Source organism: Diabrotica virgifera, chromosome 6, assembly GCF_917563875.1.
Source record: "Diabrotica virgifera virgifera chromosome 6, PGI_DIABVI_V3a".
Classification (NCBI taxonomy): domain Eukaryota; kingdom Metazoa; phylum Arthropoda; class Insecta; order Coleoptera; family Chrysomelidae; genus Diabrotica; species Diabrotica virgifera.
In genome coordinates this window covers 38,504,459-38,522,370 of record NC_065448.1, presented here as the reverse complement: position 1 = coordinate 38,522,370, position 17,912 = coordinate 38,504,459, and the positions used below count along the sequence as shown (strand labels likewise).

The 17,912-nt window shown below is 31.3% G+C and overlaps 1 protein-coding gene across 10 annotated transcripts in view; it reads right to left on the bottom strand.

Moving 5' to 3' along the window:
• LOC114326158 (inositol hexakisphosphate and diphosphoinositol-pentakisphosphate kinase 2) overlaps positions 1-17,912 on the bottom strand; it is a 228,343-nt gene that overhangs the window by 154,242 nt on the left and 56,189 nt on the right. For 8 of the 10 annotated variants that reach the window (XM_050653997.1, XM_050653998.1, XM_050654002.1 and 5 more), the window contains one exon: positions 992-1,192. In XM_050653997.1, coding sequence (XP_050509954.1) covers positions 992-1,192 — 201 coding nt within the window. Of the gene's footprint in view, positions 1-991; positions 1,193-1,269; positions 1,373-7,740; positions 7,868-17,912 lie in introns of those variants that run through there. The other 2 variants (XM_050654000.1, XM_050654001.1) reach the window with 2 other exon arrangements.

The following is a 17,912-nucleotide window of genomic DNA, read 5'->3' as shown; positions in this document are numbered from 1 at the left end:
GCTTTCCGTAGCTAGATAGTGTGTATGTAAACTTAAAACTTGGTACTTGGAATGTACAAAGTATGTTTCAAGCAGAAAAAACTGCAGATATCATACAAGAAATGTAGCGAATGCAAGTTGACATTCTTGGATGTAGTGTAAGATTGGAAAATTGCGTATTACAGTCAACATTATGGACTCAGTCAACATAAACGCAAAGAAGACGAATCTCATGATAATTAGCAAGAAAAAGATAACAAAAGGTCATTTCTACTGTAGAAATCACAATTTTAAATTAATGTAGAAATCACCAAAACAAATCACTGTAGAAAGAGTGACGTACTACGACTACCTCGGCACCATAATAAATGCAGAATGGACCAATAACCAGAAGACACGAGCGCGCATTTTAAAAGTTAGATCCACCTTCAACCGGAGGGGGCCTTTTTCAAGAGCAACGACCTTTCTCTTGGTGTAAAAGTAAGAATGCTGCGATGCTACGTCTTCTCTGCCCTTTCTTATAGTGTTGAATCGTGGACCTTCAACGAAAATATGTGCAAAAGATTGCAAGCACTTGAGATGTGGCTATATCGGAGAATACTTAAGATTCCTTGGACTGGTCGAGTCACAAATGACTACTCACAAGAATGTTTAAGAACCGAGAGGTACTACATCAGGTACCTCTATTAGCAACATCAAATCTCGAAAGTTAAAATATTTCGGTCACAATATGCGGTATGAATTCAGATATGCCCTCCTACAAGCCTTCCTGCAACGAAAAATATTTGGAAAGCGAGCCACAGGAAGAAGAATATCCTGGTTACAGAACCTCAGAACCTGATTCAACACAATATCTGTGCAGCTTTTCCGAGCCACTGCAGATATTAAGATTGCCATGATGATCGCTAACATTCGTCACGGATAGTCACATCAAGAAGAAGTATAAACTAAACAATATTAATGAAAAAAAACATACCATTGAAAAATTCGGCATAAAAAAACAATAAATTACCTGTAAAATAACTTCCTCTTCAAACACGATCACCTTGATGTATTCAAACTCCTGTAAACGTGTAAGAATCTCCTTCATAGGTTTACTCTGAGTTTTCTTCTCCATGGCACACACCCCCACAATCACCACCTTGCCCCCATCGTCATCCATGTCTTGGGGACTTAAACTTACATCGCTTGAATCGCATAGTTCTAGGTCACCCTAAAATCAACAAAAAGATTAATATATTAAGTAAAATCTTCAAAACGTAACATAGTTAACTCAAAAAAATTATTTACGTGAATCATACAACGGTTAGTACTTATTACTGTAAAATGTACAAAATCTGACAAAATATTATGTCAAAACAATGCCCATAATTTGACAAAACAGGAGGAACTCGATATCTACGTCTAGGTAACTAATTATTGCAAGTATTTTCATTTAGTGTGACTTCTACTATTCATTTGAATTGCTAATCTGCTAATGTAATGTTTATATGTAAAATATCATAAATAGTCCGTTCTTTAACGGTAAAATATCGCAAAACCTCTATTTTTAAGAACCGCTTAGATTGACATGAAATTTGGCACACACATAGCTAACATGTCAAAGAAAAAAAGTGATATTGTGCCGATATGTGCTTTTGCCCTGGGGGTGGTTTTCACCCCCTCTTGGGGGTGAAAAAATATTCGTCCAAAGTAAGTCAGGAAATGGATAAACTGGCTAATTTTAAGTAACTTTTGTTCTATAGAGTTTTTTCACTAAGTCAATACTTTTCGAGTTATTTGGCAGTGAATATGTTCATTTTATCAACAAAATAACCACGCATTTAGACGGTTTTTCGCAAATAACTCAAAAAGTAAGTATTTTTTCGAAAAAACATTCTTAGCAAAAATATAGCCTGTAAAAAATTTAAAACAATGGTGTATTTATCACTTCTCCATACCTAGTAGATTCAGAGTTATAGCTCATGAAAAATAGGTTCATATTCGTCAAATTCCAAATGGAATACTTTAACGTGAAATAACCAAAAATGAAGCACATTTCGGGGAAAACTCGTTACAACGTATTTAAAGTGTTTAAAAAAAGATTCATTTTTGTTTTAAAAAAAAAATTTCTAGCATCAAAAGTAAACAAGTTACGCTCAAAATAAAGTTAGTCCCTTTTTGTTTTGGTAAAAAAATCGAGAAAATCACCCCCTAATTATTATCTTAAATGAACTTAATAGTTACGACTTCACAAGTTTCTTGACTCGTGTATGTATTGTTTATATGATCTGTAAGTTTCATCGGTTCAAAGTCATGAAAAGTTATTGAAAAGGCTGTAGTTAAAAGGGGTTGAACGAGTCACTGATCACGAATGTATGCAAATTTAGAAACACCAAATCTTAATCAATTTTTGTCTAACAGAAAAACAAAAAAATACATGATATTCAGAAAAGCAATGTTGACTTTTTTGTTTTTCGAGATTTTTGGTATCTCTTAACAATTTTTAAGTTATTTTGAAAAAAAAGCATATTTTTCAAAATTAAAATTTTTAAAAATTTTACTTTGATACCAAATTTTTTCAAAAATAAGCACTTTGAATCAATGAAACTTACAGATCATATAAACACAACATAAGTAAAATAATTTGTGGAGCGGTAACGATTAATTTCATTTAAGTTGCTAATTAGGAGGTGGTCTTCCCGATTTTTTTTTTGCCAAAACAAAAGAGACCAACTTTATTTTGAGCGTAACTTGTTTAAATTTAATACTAGAAACTTTTTGTAAAAACAGAAATAAAGCTTTTTTTAAACACTTTAAAAAAGTTATAATGGGTTTTCCTCAAAAAGTGCTTAATTTTTTGGATATTTCACGTCGAAATATTCTATTTGAAATTTGGTGTATATGAATCTATTTTTCATTGGCTATAACTCTGGTTCTACGAGATCCAGAGACCTAACGCGTACACCATTTTTTTTACTTTTTTATAGGCTATATTTTTGCCAAGAACGTTTTTTTCGACAAAATACTTACTTTTTGAGTTATTTGCGAAAAACCGTCTAAAAATGTGGTTATTTTGTTGAAAAATGAACATATTCACTCGCAAATAACTCGAAAAGTGTTGACTTGGCGAAAAAGCTCTATAGAACAAAAGTTACTTAAAATTAGTCAGTTTACCCATTTCCTGACTTATTTTGGACATATATTTTTTCAACCCCAAGAGGAGGTGAAAGTCACCCCCCAGGGGCAAAGCACACATCGGCACAATATCACTTTTTTTCTTTGACATGTAAGCTATATATATGCCAAATTTCATGTCAATCCAAGCGGTTCTTTAAAATTTAGAGCAAAAACCGTGAAAGAATGTACTAAAAGCTCGCGTTTTAATGTTAAGTATTTGTGACAGAATATTTTGATATACAAATTAATGCTATTTGAATAGCTTATAGTCAAAATGTTCGCAAAAGTGCGATGATTTTCCATAATTTGTTTGGTGCATGTTAATACAAACGAATACAGAAAAATCTTGATAGACGTAAAGGAGGGGCCATTGAGGCATCATCTTCTCAATACCAGCCAGCATGCATATCAAGAAACAAAATCAACAAAAACACCACTCGACGAAATAGTTCTGAAAATCAGTCACTCCATTACTAATGGAGAGATTGCATTAACCGCCTTTCTAGATATCAAAGGCTCATTTTACTAATGCATTTGTTATATAAATTAATGGGTTCTCCGAACAAATATCCAAAATGGTTGCAACCAAAATATGACATCAGTGTTGGACAAACATTCGGAAAATATTTTTCAAAACTTAAACCCGATGTTACTAAAGATCAGCAGTTAGATGTTGTTTATAAAATAAATTGTAAATAATAAAGTAAATAAAACGATATCATAGAGCCTCAACAGAAAGGATGCGCTAAGGGTTCCATGGGTTGCAAAGAACAACTTAACATCGACTCAGTCATTTCTAATCAAGTATATTCCAAAAAGAGGAATCTATTTACTGCCTTCATTGATTACAAGAAGGCCTTTGACTCAGTGCCGCATGAATGGATTATAGATATATTGAGAATATATAAAGTCGATGATAATATAGTGACCTTTTTAGAGCATATAATGACACGAGTGGAAAACTAGAATTCACCTTCAAATACCTGGTGAAAATAATATCGAAACTGAAAATATCGCAATAATGTTTCAAGGAGATTCGTTGAGTACTCTGCTATTGAACTCCAGAGACGCAGGTTTTAGCATCAAAATAACAACAATGTGAGAATATTATTTACGTAGAAAGTATTGGAGAATCTAAAAATGGCACTAAAATAATAATCCCTCCAGTGGCGTAGAATTTGAGAAGGGTCAACCATTCACCATCCCCTGTTGTACGCCTTTGTTAGTAGCTAGAAACGTTTGTTTATCATAATTTAGTACGGTGTATAGTAAGTTTAGTTTCTGCCAAGTATGAAAAGGATTGGTCCAAGAGCTGTGAGACATTTTTGAGTAGGTATTTTAGGCAACCTGAAAATTTTTCAGGTGACTCTTCCATGATAGCCTAATACAAAAATGCCGGTCTGGCTGAAGGGTAGCGGTTATTTTCCCCAAAAATCCCCCCCAAAGTTAAACCAAAGGGTAAAAATTGTTATTACAAAAAAATCATTGATGTGACTTTAAAGTAAATTTAAATATTCAAATATAAAGAAAACAAACAGGCGAGGCGATTTGAGGGCGATTTTAACTCTGCAAGATACTTGCATGGGCGCCTCAGGATTATTTTCAGGGGATGCATCTGAACTTCAGAAGATTTCATCTGAATCTGTACTTACTATTAACGAGTATAAAATATACAACTATACATGCATGTACATTCCTTCGGACAGGGAGGTGCAATTGTTATTTTGACAGGGTATTTTTTAATATTAAAAATAAATATTCTAAAAAAGACAGTTTTTTTTGGTGAAATTTTCCAACTGCCAGGTGATCAAGCAAATTACGCGTGCATATAAATGACAAGCGCTATAGGTAAGCAGCAGTGTGAGAAAGATCGTATACCGATGGCTGTTTGCGTCCTCTTTTGTAGCTGAGCGAGTCCGTTCGCTCGAGAAAAATCACGTGACCTGGCGATATCCATGTTGTTGTTTCTCGAAACGTTAGAGTAATTATTATATATTATAGTTTTTTAAGTAACTTTTTCTTAATTAAAGAAAAATAATACGTACTATACAATAGATTTTGCAAATATATATAGGTAGAAAAGTATAAAACTATAAACTAAATTAATTCTGTGTCCGAATCTTGTACTTCTTCAAACTCCTCATCTGAGCTTAAATATTCATTCTCTTCTTCTTCGTCAGACTCCCCTCGAGACTCAGATTCCTCTTCTACATGATCTGTAAATAGTTGTAATCTGTATTTAGAATTAATTAAAAATTCATTAGTGATTAATTAGTTGAGTTGCTACGAATTCTCCGTCCTTTTATACGGAGCCGAAGCCTGGACAATCACGGGCGCATCTGAAGAAAGACGTTGTTGAGATGTGGAGTTATCGAATAATGTTTAATATATCATGGACACACGTAACAAACAAGGAAAAATTAAGAAAGATGAAAAAGGCAAAAGAAATACTCAACACTATGAAGGAAAGAAACATGAGCTACTTTGGTCATATACTAAGAAATAAAAAACGTGATGTGATTGGTTATATAAGGAAAAGTATTAAGATTGGTTATATAAGTAAGAATACGTAGCAACTCAATCAATTAATCACTAATTAATTTTTCATTAATTCTAAGTACATATTACAACTATTTACAGATCAGGTAGAAGAATCTGAGTCCCGACGGGAGTCTGACGAGGAAGAAGAGAATGTATATTTATTTTAGCTCATCTTTCTTTCCTTCAGAGTGTTGAGTATTTCTTTTGCCTTTTTCATCTTTCTTAATGTTTCCCTGTTTGTTGAGTGTTGTGTCCATGATATTTTTTACATTATTCGATAACTCCACATCTCAACAACGGCAAGTCTTTCTTCAGATGCGCCCGTGATTGTCCAGGCTTCGACTCCGTATAAAAGGACGGAGAATACGTAGCAACTCAACTAATTAATCACTAATTAATTTTTAATTAATTCTAAATACATATTACATACAACTATTTACAGATCATGTAGAAGAGGAATCTGAGTCTCGAGGGGAGTCTGACGAAGAAGAAGAGAATGAATATTAAGCTCAGATGAGGAGTTTGAAGAAGAAGTACAAGATTTGGACACAGAATTAATTTAGTTTATAGTTTTATACTTTTCTACCTATATATTTATACTTAATAATAAATTTGTCTTTTTCTATCATATTTGTAAAATCCATTGTATAGTACGTATTATTTTCCTTTAATTAGGAAAAATTACTTAAAAAACTATAATATATAATAATTACTCTAACGTTTCGAGGCACAACAACATGGATATCGCCAGGTCACGTGATTTTCTCGAGCGAACGGACTCGCTCAGCTAGAACAGAGGACGCAAACAGCTATCGGTATACGCTCTTTCTCACACTGCTGCTTACCTATAGCGGTTTTATTTATATGCACGAGTAATTTCTTTGATCACATGGCAATTGGATAATTTCACCAAAAAAAACCTGTCTTTTTTAGAATATTTATTTTTAAAATTAAAAAATACCCTGTCAAAATAACAACTGCACCTCCCTGTCCGGAAGGAATGTACATATCTATGCATGTATAGTTGTATATTTTATACTCATTAATAGTATGTACATATTGAGATGAAATCTTCTGAAGTTCAGATGCACCCCCTGAAAATAATCCTGGGGCGCCCATGCAAGTATCTTGCAGTGTTAAAATCGCCCTCAAATCGACTAGCCTGTTTATTTTTTTTATATTTGAATATTTAAATTTACTTTCAAGTCATATCAATGATATTTTTTGTAATAAAAATTTTTACCCTTTTTTTTAAATTTGGGGGGATTTTTGGGGAAAATAACCGCTACCCTCCAGCCAGACCGGCATTTTTGTATTAGGCTATCATAGAAGAGTCACCTGAAAAATTTTCAGGTTGCCTAAAATACCTACTCAAAACTGTCTCACAGCTCTTATACTAGATACGTCGAATAGTTTTAAAATGCTGAGCAAAAATAGTTTTTAAATATTTAGGTAAAACACCCTGTAACTCAGTAAGGAACCACATTTTATTTAAGTGTTTTAGGTTAAATCTTCGTATTTTGTACTAAGGTTTCTTCAGTTACTATATGGACAATTATTAATGAAACACCCTGTATATGCTAGAATATTTCACAGGGTGTGGTGAACTTTGAGAGAAAAACACAGTTTGATTGGTACACCCGGTATACAATGACAATTTACCTGTCTAGCAACAATATTATTACAGCGATATTGTTAAAGAATAAGGCTATAACATTTTAAAAAATCACTTAAATCGGACAACTTTAGGAAATTCGAGACATCAAAAATGACCCATTTTGTGGGTGACCCGTTTTCTCTGACGCGCAGTGTATATTAAAATCTGAAATAAATCTTTACTTCATAGATAAATATAAATTATTGTAAAATTTAATTCAAAAGTGATTCATGTTTTATTTTAAAGGTAAAGGCAGTTTTATTTTAAATTTAAATAAATTACTAAAAATTTGATCTAAATTAGAATTAAACCTTAATAAAAAGACATAAAATATAAATCAACATTGTAATCAAATGCATCTCAAAGAAAACTTTTAATATAGTCTGTTTATACAAAAATATTACCAGAAGCAAAGGGGGGTACAGAAACGTATTATTCATGATGATTCAAGAACACAACTTAAACGTAAAACACTATTCACATTTAAAATACGCTAAGACACTGATAAGCATAAGCACAGCTGGTGACGAAATTTTAAACAGCAATAATCTTGACATTGTCAATAGATTTTTATTAGATTTGATTATGTATTTGAACGATGATTTTATCGTATTCGTAGTGAGATAATATAAACAATAATTACTGCGACTGCGAATATTTTTATTTCCCAATTTCCCATTCATTAATAATTTTTAATTAAAATAATTAGTTAAAGATAAATGACTTCATACAGGGTGAGGCAAATAAAGGCCTATTAGAAATATCTCGAGAACTAAAGGCAACAGAATCATGAAAATTGGAATAAAGGGGTTTTGAAGGATGATCTATTAAATGAAAATATTTTCATATTTTTGCAACTTCCGGTTATACCGTAAGTTGCTTATAACTTCGTTTTTTTAAATGGTACGCCCTGTATATTTTTACATTTTTGGATTCTCTTCGATGTCTTCTTTCTTAAAATATGAGGTTTTGTAATATTACAGAGGGTATTTTAAAAGATCATTACGTTTTTTTATTAATTTCGTAGCAACATTCACACCCTGTAGAATTGTAGTTGTTTGACATCTAAAACTCTACTTACGTTCAAATGATTTTTAATATACTCTACTATTGTTAAGGAATCATTAGTATAGCTAAATTTTTAATTTTAGTATACAGGGTTGGTCGAAACTCGGAATGAGTATTTTCTAAGTTTTCTTAAATGGATTTTATGTATTTTAGTATTGTAATGAAATGATATTTTATGGTACTTTTTTATTTCTTAAGCATTCCCTATACCTAACTGCTTTAATTTGTGCTTAATTGTTAATCGCACCAACAATCTTAACTACGTAGGTATTTTGATAGCTAAACCATTATTGGTAATTTTAAGGATCAGTCTGGATTAATATGTATTAATTTCTGAAAAATTATTTGGGATTGAATATTTTCACGGCCAACCTAATAAAATTTTACGTATTTTTTGTTGCAATTAATGTTTAGCTTGAATCACCAATAACTCACAAATTAAAGCAGTTAGGTATAGAGAATACATATAAAATAAAAAAGTACTATGAAATATCGTTTTATTACAATACTAAAATACAGGGTGTTCCATTTAAGAAAACTCAGAAAATATTCATTCCGAGTTTCGACCAACCCTGTATACTAAAATTAAAAATTTAGCTATACTAATGATTCTTAACAATAGTAGAGTATATTAAAAATCATTTGAACGAAAGTAGAGTTTTAGATGTCAAACTACTACAATTCTACAGGGTGTGAATGTTGCTACGAAATTAATATAAAAACGTAATTATCTTTCAAAATACCCTGTATAATATTACAAAACCTCATATTTTAAGAAAGAAGACATCGAAGAGAATCCAAAAATGTAAAAATATACAGGGTGTCGAGGGTATCCCATTTAAAAAAAACGAAGTTATAAGCAACTTCCGGTATAACCAGAAGTTGCAAAGAGATGAAAATATTTTCATTTAACAGATCATCCTTCAAAACTCCTTTATTCCAATTTTCATGATTCTGTTGCCTTTAGTTCTCGAGATATTTCTAATAGGCCAGTTATCTGCCTCACCCTATATGTGTGATAGGGTAATATTTTCGAACTTCTAGTTAATCTACAAATAAAAATATGACCGGTACCTCAAAAACGGTAAGCGAAAGTTTACGGAAACGTAAACCTCAACAGAAACTTTCGAGTAAACTTTGCTAAAATAGACAGAAGCACATGATGGCAATTTTAGCGATGTTAATTCTGATAGTGACGTTATACTATGGGCAAGATACAGTGAAACCGAAGAAGACGATGAAGAACCTCGACCTGAAGAACCACAGCCTGAAAAAAAACGTAAGTATTTTTTTACAGTAAAAATTGCTTTAGACTAGATGGTTTAAGCAACCCGTACATCCTAAAGCAATCCTCATTTTACAACATAGTATTGTAGTAATATGTCCTGGACAAAAAATATTACTTTCTTCCAATCCTGAAGAAGTTTTGATTTTTTTGTTTGATGACGAAATTTTTGCAGTTATTTTATTTCTGGCCAAACTGACATATTTCGATGCGTTTTTTCTTATGTTTTTGCAATTCGATAATCCTGATACAAGAACTGATAGACTGACAACTGATCATTTGGAACTCATTTCTGAAATGATTTCACTTTATTGAAAACTATCGCAAAGTAGGTATCTTCTTTCTAGGTAGATCAAAATTTAAGAATGAAATGCCAAACAAACCTAATATGCGAATGCCTACATATACGTATACTGAAAGAAATTCTGATTTTAGTTGCTGAACAGGTAGTCCAGAGAAATAAGATTTTTCTCGTGACACATCCCCCTCCAGGCCGAAACCAAATTTTTTGAGTAGTATGGACATCTATATTAATAATCTATATGTTTCCTGCAGCCGATTTTGATGATATACATAGTTATAAGCAAATGAAGATCAAAAAACGGTAAATTTTCGCTTTTTTCGTCTATTACTAAAAAGTAAAGCATTCTAAACAAATTTGAGAATAAGAAAATCATAAATCATATAAAAAACTTCAACATGGCGTTCGCTGCATATCCATATCCTTATTTGTTGCTTAGAAAATTGCAAAATAAGTCATAAATTTTGAGATTTTATAAATGTTCATAACTTATGTAAAAATTAAGTTAGAACTTTCTTATTTCACAGAATGCTGAGACTTCTGGTGCTTAAATTATATTCTAAATTTCAAAGCAATTGGTCAAATAGTTTAAAAGTTATTTAATTTGTTGGTCCCAAATTAATGTTTTTTGCGACACTATAAGTCAGAAAACGATGAGGTTATAGTAATACTTCTGACAGTTTATGAAAGAAGAAGATTTATGCTATTAACTTAATTAAAAAAAAAAGGACAAAAAATAATTTTAAATAGTGTAAAATTATTTTGCAAGAACATGTCGATTTTTTGCTTATAAACAATTAGAATAACTTTTTAACCGTTACCTGTAGAAAAATTATTTTTCCATATTTAGAAAGATTGAATTTTTATACACATTTATAAAGAAAAACAATTGTCCTAGCACAATTAGGGACGAAGTTAGCACCCTTCTTTTTTTAATTCACAGCAGCTTTGTTTATAACAACTAAGAAATAAAATTAGCCGCATTTGAACGATCATACTTCAAAGTTTTAACTTACCAACTTTACAAAAGATTTCCTTTCAAGGAAATCGTCCACAAAGTTTAAAAATGTGGCCCTTAAAATCGGCCGGCGTTGAAACTTGGGATATTGATGAGAGGGGGGAAGGAGCTGTTAACTGTATCTCTGGTTCTCGATTATTTATTTCGTTGTTTCTTTTTTTTTATTTGTATGTACTTTTTACGTACATTACGAATAGGCGTTATTTAAATAAACTAATTGTTATATACACCATCAAATTTGTTTAAACAATTTTTTTTTCAATTTTTTAAATAATATTTGATGTAACTTTTATTGTAAAATGTACATATTAGTTATACAGGGCGTAACAAAAATACAGGCCATAAATTAAATCGCATATTCTGGGACCAAAAATAGATCGATTGGACCTAACTTACCTTAATACAAATGTGCACATAAAAAAGTTATAGCCCTTTGAAGTTACAAAATGAAAATCGATTTTTTCCAATATATCGAAAACTATTAGAGATTTTTTATTGAAAATGGACATGTATCATTCTTATGACAGGAAGATCTTAAAGAAAAACTATAGTGAAATTTGTGCATCCCATAAAAATTTTATGGGGGTTTTGTTCACTTAAACCCCCCAAACTTTTGTGTACGTTCCAATTAAATTATTATTGTGGTACCATTACTTAAACTCACTGTTTTAAAACTTTTTTTGCTTCTTAGTATTTTTTCGATAAGGCAGTTTTTATCGAGTTGCGGCTTCTTTTTTAATATGTTTACATAAAAATTTTATGGGGGTTTTATTCCTTTACACCCCTCAAATGTTTGTGTACGTTCCAATTAAACTATTATTGCGGTGCCATTAGTTAAACACAATGTTTCTAAAACTTTTTTGTCTCTTAGTATTTTTTCGATAAGGCACCTTTTATCAAGATGTGGCTTCTTTTTTAATATGGTTCAAAATATGCCTAAAAATGTAAATTATAAATAAATTTTCATACGATTACCAAGTCTCCATAATCGTACTTAACCATATTTACAAATATGTGGTGGATTTGACTAATATTCAAAATATCTCAATAAAAACTGACTTTTTGAAAAAGTACTGAGAGGCAAAAAAGTTTTAAAAACATTGTGTTTAACTAATGGTACCACAAAAATATTGTAATTGGAACGTACACAAAAGTTTGAACGTACACCAAAAGACACCCCATAAAATTTTTATGGGGTGTCAAAATTTTACTATAATTTTTTTGTAAGATGCTCCTGCCATAAAAATACCACATGTCTATTTTCAATAAAAAATCTCGCGGAATTTTCGATATATTGGACAAAATCGATTTTCATTTTGTAACTTCAAAGGGCTGTAACTTTTTTTATTTGCATATTTATACTAAGGTAAGTTAGGTTCAATCGAAGTATTTTTGGTCCCAGAATATGCGATTAAATTTATGACCTGTATTTTTGTTACGCCCCGTAATTATTATATACTAATCCTATTCAATTATTCAAACATGCTACTAGAAAACGAAAAATGAAATGTAACAAAATTAGAGAGAGGATAAAAAGAACAAAATTATTTTCAGAAATTGTCTACAACATTGTAATAATTGTATCTTACAAGATTGAAAGTTATAATTTTAAGACTGCAAAAATTAAGATATTTCATACATTTTGGTATTATAACAAGATTATTAAAATAAAATTAAAGGAGATTTATTTAGGAATACTTATTTTTATGAAAAACGTAACAATTATCAGTTACCTATTTATTATAAGTTATTGTAAAGTCAAGTGCATATGATCCAATCCTATGATTGCCAACAAAGTCATCCTAAAAATATCGTAAAAAAATTTCCAAAAATTGTTTACACAATTTACATAGTTATTTAAATAACCACTTTATTAACAAAAAACATATCCGTAACGTACGGAAAGAGTACATACAGATTAAAAAAAGAAACTCCAAAATAGATAATAGAGAAAGAGGGAGGTTTTGGTTATCGAAGTCCATAAACTATTTATATCTCTGTACTAACAAGTACTCGGTGCAACCAGTTTTGCAAGAGCAGATAGTTTATTTTAATAAAATATCTGGTATAAAGATATGCCATGGGCAGGGGGGGGGGCGTGGCCCCCCTAGCTTTTCGGGTAATATTAACTATATATGGTTATCCAAAGTATACAAAATATAATGTGCAACATCTTCACGTCTGCCCCCCCCTGAAAATTTTTATATGGGCGCCCGTGTATAAAGAAGATCTGTTGATCGGATTGATATGGGCCATTCAGTCATTCTAAATTCAGTAATGGTTAAAAAGTTATTCTAATTGTTTATAAGCAAAAAATCGACATGTTCTTGCAAAATAATTTTGCGATACTTAGAATTATTTTTTGTCATTTTTTTTTTAAATTAAATTATTAGCATAAATCATCTTCTTTCATAAACTATCCAAACTATTACTGTAATTTCATCATTTTCTGACTTACAGTGTTGCAAAAAAAAATTAATTTGGGATAAACAAATTAAATAACTTTTAAACTATTTGACCAATTGTTATGAAATATAGTGTATAATTTAAGCACCAGAAGTCCCAGCATTCCATGTAATAAGAAGGTTCTAAGTTAATTTTTACATAACTTATGAATATTTATAAAAACTCAAAATTTATGAATTATTTTGCAATTTTCTAAGCAACCAATAAGGATAGACATATTCAGCGGACGCCATATTGAAGTTTTTTATACGATTTATTAGTTTCTCACTCTCAAATTTGTTTAAAATGCTTAACTTTTTGGTTATAGACGAAAAAAGCGAAAATTTACCGTTTTTTGATCTTCATTTGTTTATAACTATGTATATCATCAAAATCGGCTGCAGGAAACATATAGGTTATTAATATAGATGTCCATACTACTCAAAAAATTTGGTTTTGGCCTGGAGGGGGTTGTGTCACCAACATGATATTTTTTTTCCTTATTTCTCTGAACTAAGGGGTAATAATCCCACCTTCGGGATATCAAGAGCAGAATTAATGATCGACTTAAGCCTATGTTCTATGAGGGTTGATAACATAATATCTAATAGGCGAGCGGCAGCAACCCCTAAAATTACGTTATACCGACCACGAAAATCAACTTTAAGGTGAATGACCAATTTTGGTGGTTTTTTATGTTTTCGAGGTTGCTGAATCTGAATATGAAGTTTATTTTTTTCTAGAATTGGTGGAACATGTTCAAAAATCAAATTTTATGTAAAAATGCGAAAAATCAATTTTGATGATTTTCCAATTTTACCTCGCTGTATCTTTGGTCGCTGTAAATATTTCCTCTTGTAAATATTTCCTCTTGAAAATTTTACTGTGTCATCTTTGAAGTATTTAGATAACAACGACCTTTGTACAAAATATTTATACAAATTAAAAGAGGAGTTGTTAATTTTTAAACATTTTGTCGTCAGATTTCGTTAGTTTCATGTTTACTTAGTGACAAACTTTTTAGCTTATAATTTTAACCAAGACAGTAATAAAACGTAATTCATGAGAAACTTTTCTGGAAAATTTTATTTCTGGCCGTATTAACTATTTCAAAATTAATACATACAGGGTGAAATAATTGAATAAAAAAACAACATATTTTTACATAAAAACCAGGAAAACACAACTTCTGGTAAACCGATTCTTCCGGTTCAAGATCTTGATCTTATACATCAAAAAAACAACCTATATACCAAATTTGGTTGAAATCTGAAGTCTCGTTCAAAAGTTATCGGCCAGCTATTAGTCACATATGTATAGTCGCCAATTTGAATCCCCGCCATTTTTGTAAAAGGCAAAATCTGAGATGGCCTCCTATCTATTTTGAACTTTTATATGTTTAGTATATGTGGTCCAAATTATATGCTTCTATCATTAAATGCACAATTATTATAATATTTGCACGCATCTGCCGCACTATCTTAAAAATAGCCATTTTCGCGTTTTTCAAATTTTAAATTGCTTATAACTCGAAAACCATCAACTCTAGACAAAAATTTAGAATTTCCATTTTTAGACCATTCTGGACAAAAAAGAGACCCTTTTGTCCAGAATGGTCTAAAAAACCTAAAAAAAATTGCCCGGAGCAAAAATACTAATCTTTGCAATGTGATTAAAAAAAATTAAAAAAAAATTGAACAACTTTTCGCGTGGGCGACTTCTTGAACCTTATTCTGGGGTGTATTACAAATGTGATTATGCAAAAAATCTCATGGTGATATTTTTTCCAACGAACCCGCCGTTTTCGTCTTGTCTATTGTGGCATTTTTGCAATTAACTATTTTTAATGGGAATATAGCGATACGCTTTAATTACTATTTTTGCTAATTGTAATTTTAATATTTTTTCTCAAAAACAAAACAACGTTAGTCATTCGAACTGCATATTCAAATACGAAGGTTATGGCCTTACCCTGTGACATCTGTTGTTCGTCTATGCGGCAACAAACTGCACCCTCATTAATTAAGTATTTTATCAGACAGTTAGTGTGTCAACAGCTCCCTATGCATTCGAAATTGTTTTTCTTAAAACCGTAAAAGTAGACGCCAGACTTGATAGTGATTTATGTGATCATCTGGTCAGGTCAAGGGGAAAAGGAATACAAACATTATCATCGTTTGTGGTTGCTTTCTTTAGTCACTACGCAGCATGCGAACCATTCACACATACCGACGCGACCCTCTCCGAGAGACCTAAACGAACACATTTTCGTTACAAAAATAAAATTACCGTTTGTTTTATTATATCCATTTTTAATTAAATTCCGCAACTCACCCATCGGAATAGGAAATAAGCCACAATTTTACTAAAAAAAAATGATTTTATTAACGTTTCGACGTCCAAATCGGATGCCGTTGTCAAAAATGACAACTTTTTTGGCAACGGCATCCGATTTGGACGTCGAAACGTTAATAAAATCATTTTTTTTTTAGAAAATTGTGGCTAATTTCCCATTAAACATAGTTAATAATCTTTATACATTGTTAAACATCGTCTACAAATTATAAACTCTTATTCACGTTCTAATGTTTGATATTTGCTATTAACTGAATAATTCTTTTGTAAATATTAGAAATAATTGATGGATTCGACCGTTACTTGATGGAAGTTCATTTTATCTAACAATAAAATATTAGAAACATTGTTATTATTGTGTTCGTGTTTCATTTGCTATTTTTTATAACAACCTTTTATACTTTTTACTAATTGGAACAGAGTGTCACCAATGAAGATGATTAAATCGCGAAATTAAAAAATGAATACTTTACATTGGAATTCAATAAAAAATTCAATATCACATAAAGATAAAACCTTTATTGAGAGTACTAACACGCAAGTCTTACGCACTTAAAACCCTAATCTAATACCCACTGATGTAAACTCAACTGTACCGGGTGTCCCAATAAGAATGGCTCTCGGCCATATCTCAGGAACCGTTTATAGTAGAGCTTTGAAATAAAAAATTTTATAACAAAAGTTGCCTCAGGAAAAGCCTGGAAATTATTTTCATAATTGTGGGACCACCGCTAGAGGGCGTAATTGAATATCAAAAATTAAAAAATCTAAATTTTACAAAATTTTCCTAATGAAGGGGCACTGGAAATCCGATCGTCGTATTCTTCATAAAATTCTACGCATATTTGATTTGACAAGTTTAGGTCTACTTTTGGAAATAAGAGGTGGGGGTGAGTGGGAACCTTGTTATGAAAAACTGGCTGTGAGTCCGGTTCTGCTTAATCAAATTTTGCAAACTTGGTCTTGTTGAAGACAGATCTTTTTCGTCAATGTAAAAGTTATGATTTCGAACCAACTTACTGAGTAATATGCCAGCTAGAAGGCGTTATTTAATTTTTTTTCAGAAATCTAGTGTTCCTTGGAAAATATTAAATACAAACATGCATTTTTAATACCATATTACAAAATTAGACAAAATTAGCAACAGAATAGCGAAAACCGCATGTTAATACCTTTTTTCTATCTGGAGATATCTTACAAAACGTGTAAATTTAAAAACATAACTGTTACTGTCACCGGTAAACGAAATAATTCATTAAAAGTAGTGTGCTATGGAAACAACAAAGAAACATTTTCCAGCTGTCAACGTATATTAGGTCTTTCAACGCTTCTCATTTGTTTCGAGCCTCGTTCATGTCTCGTATATCCACAGAGAACGGCAGTTCTCACCAGTGGCGCACAACACCCCTACATGCGACACTATATATACACGAAATTTTCGATTTTCTAAACCTGACTGAATTTAAACTTGGGCCAAACCCCATCTTAAAGTTTAGGAAAAGACTCGTCCATTCATATGTCAACCATCAATTTTGGTCCAAGGGTGTGGATTTTACGGCCCTTCCCATTTAATGCTGTTTTTCGTTCTCGTCCCCAAAACTCCCAAAAATTTCAAAAATTTAAGCCCGACCTTTGCGGCTTCTGATAGCACAGATAATTACCTTTCCAACGCATGTTAAGCACATTGTCAAAATAACTGTCAAAGTTGATGTTGATATTTTGATCTGCTCCTGTAAAAGATAAAAGTTTTGGTGTTTTTTGGAAGATAAAGTAGTGGTTAATAATTAATTGAGTGTTTATAAACAAAAACATTTCAGTATATAGTGGTTTAAAACTTATTTCCCCCTAAATGGGGGATAAAAGTGAGTCAGGGACGTCTCTTGTGACGCGAGTGACTGCGGATAATGGTGATATTATTAGTAAAATGGAATTGAATATGCAAGATGATGGACAAAATGCGAGACCGAAGATTAAACAATTCAATTTGCTTTCAGATAAGTATAATCTTGATAATATTTGGGTTTACATTGAAAGGATTGGTGATGATCTTAATTTGGGAAAATTACATGCAATGACGATTGGGCACCTTATTTTTAAAAAATTA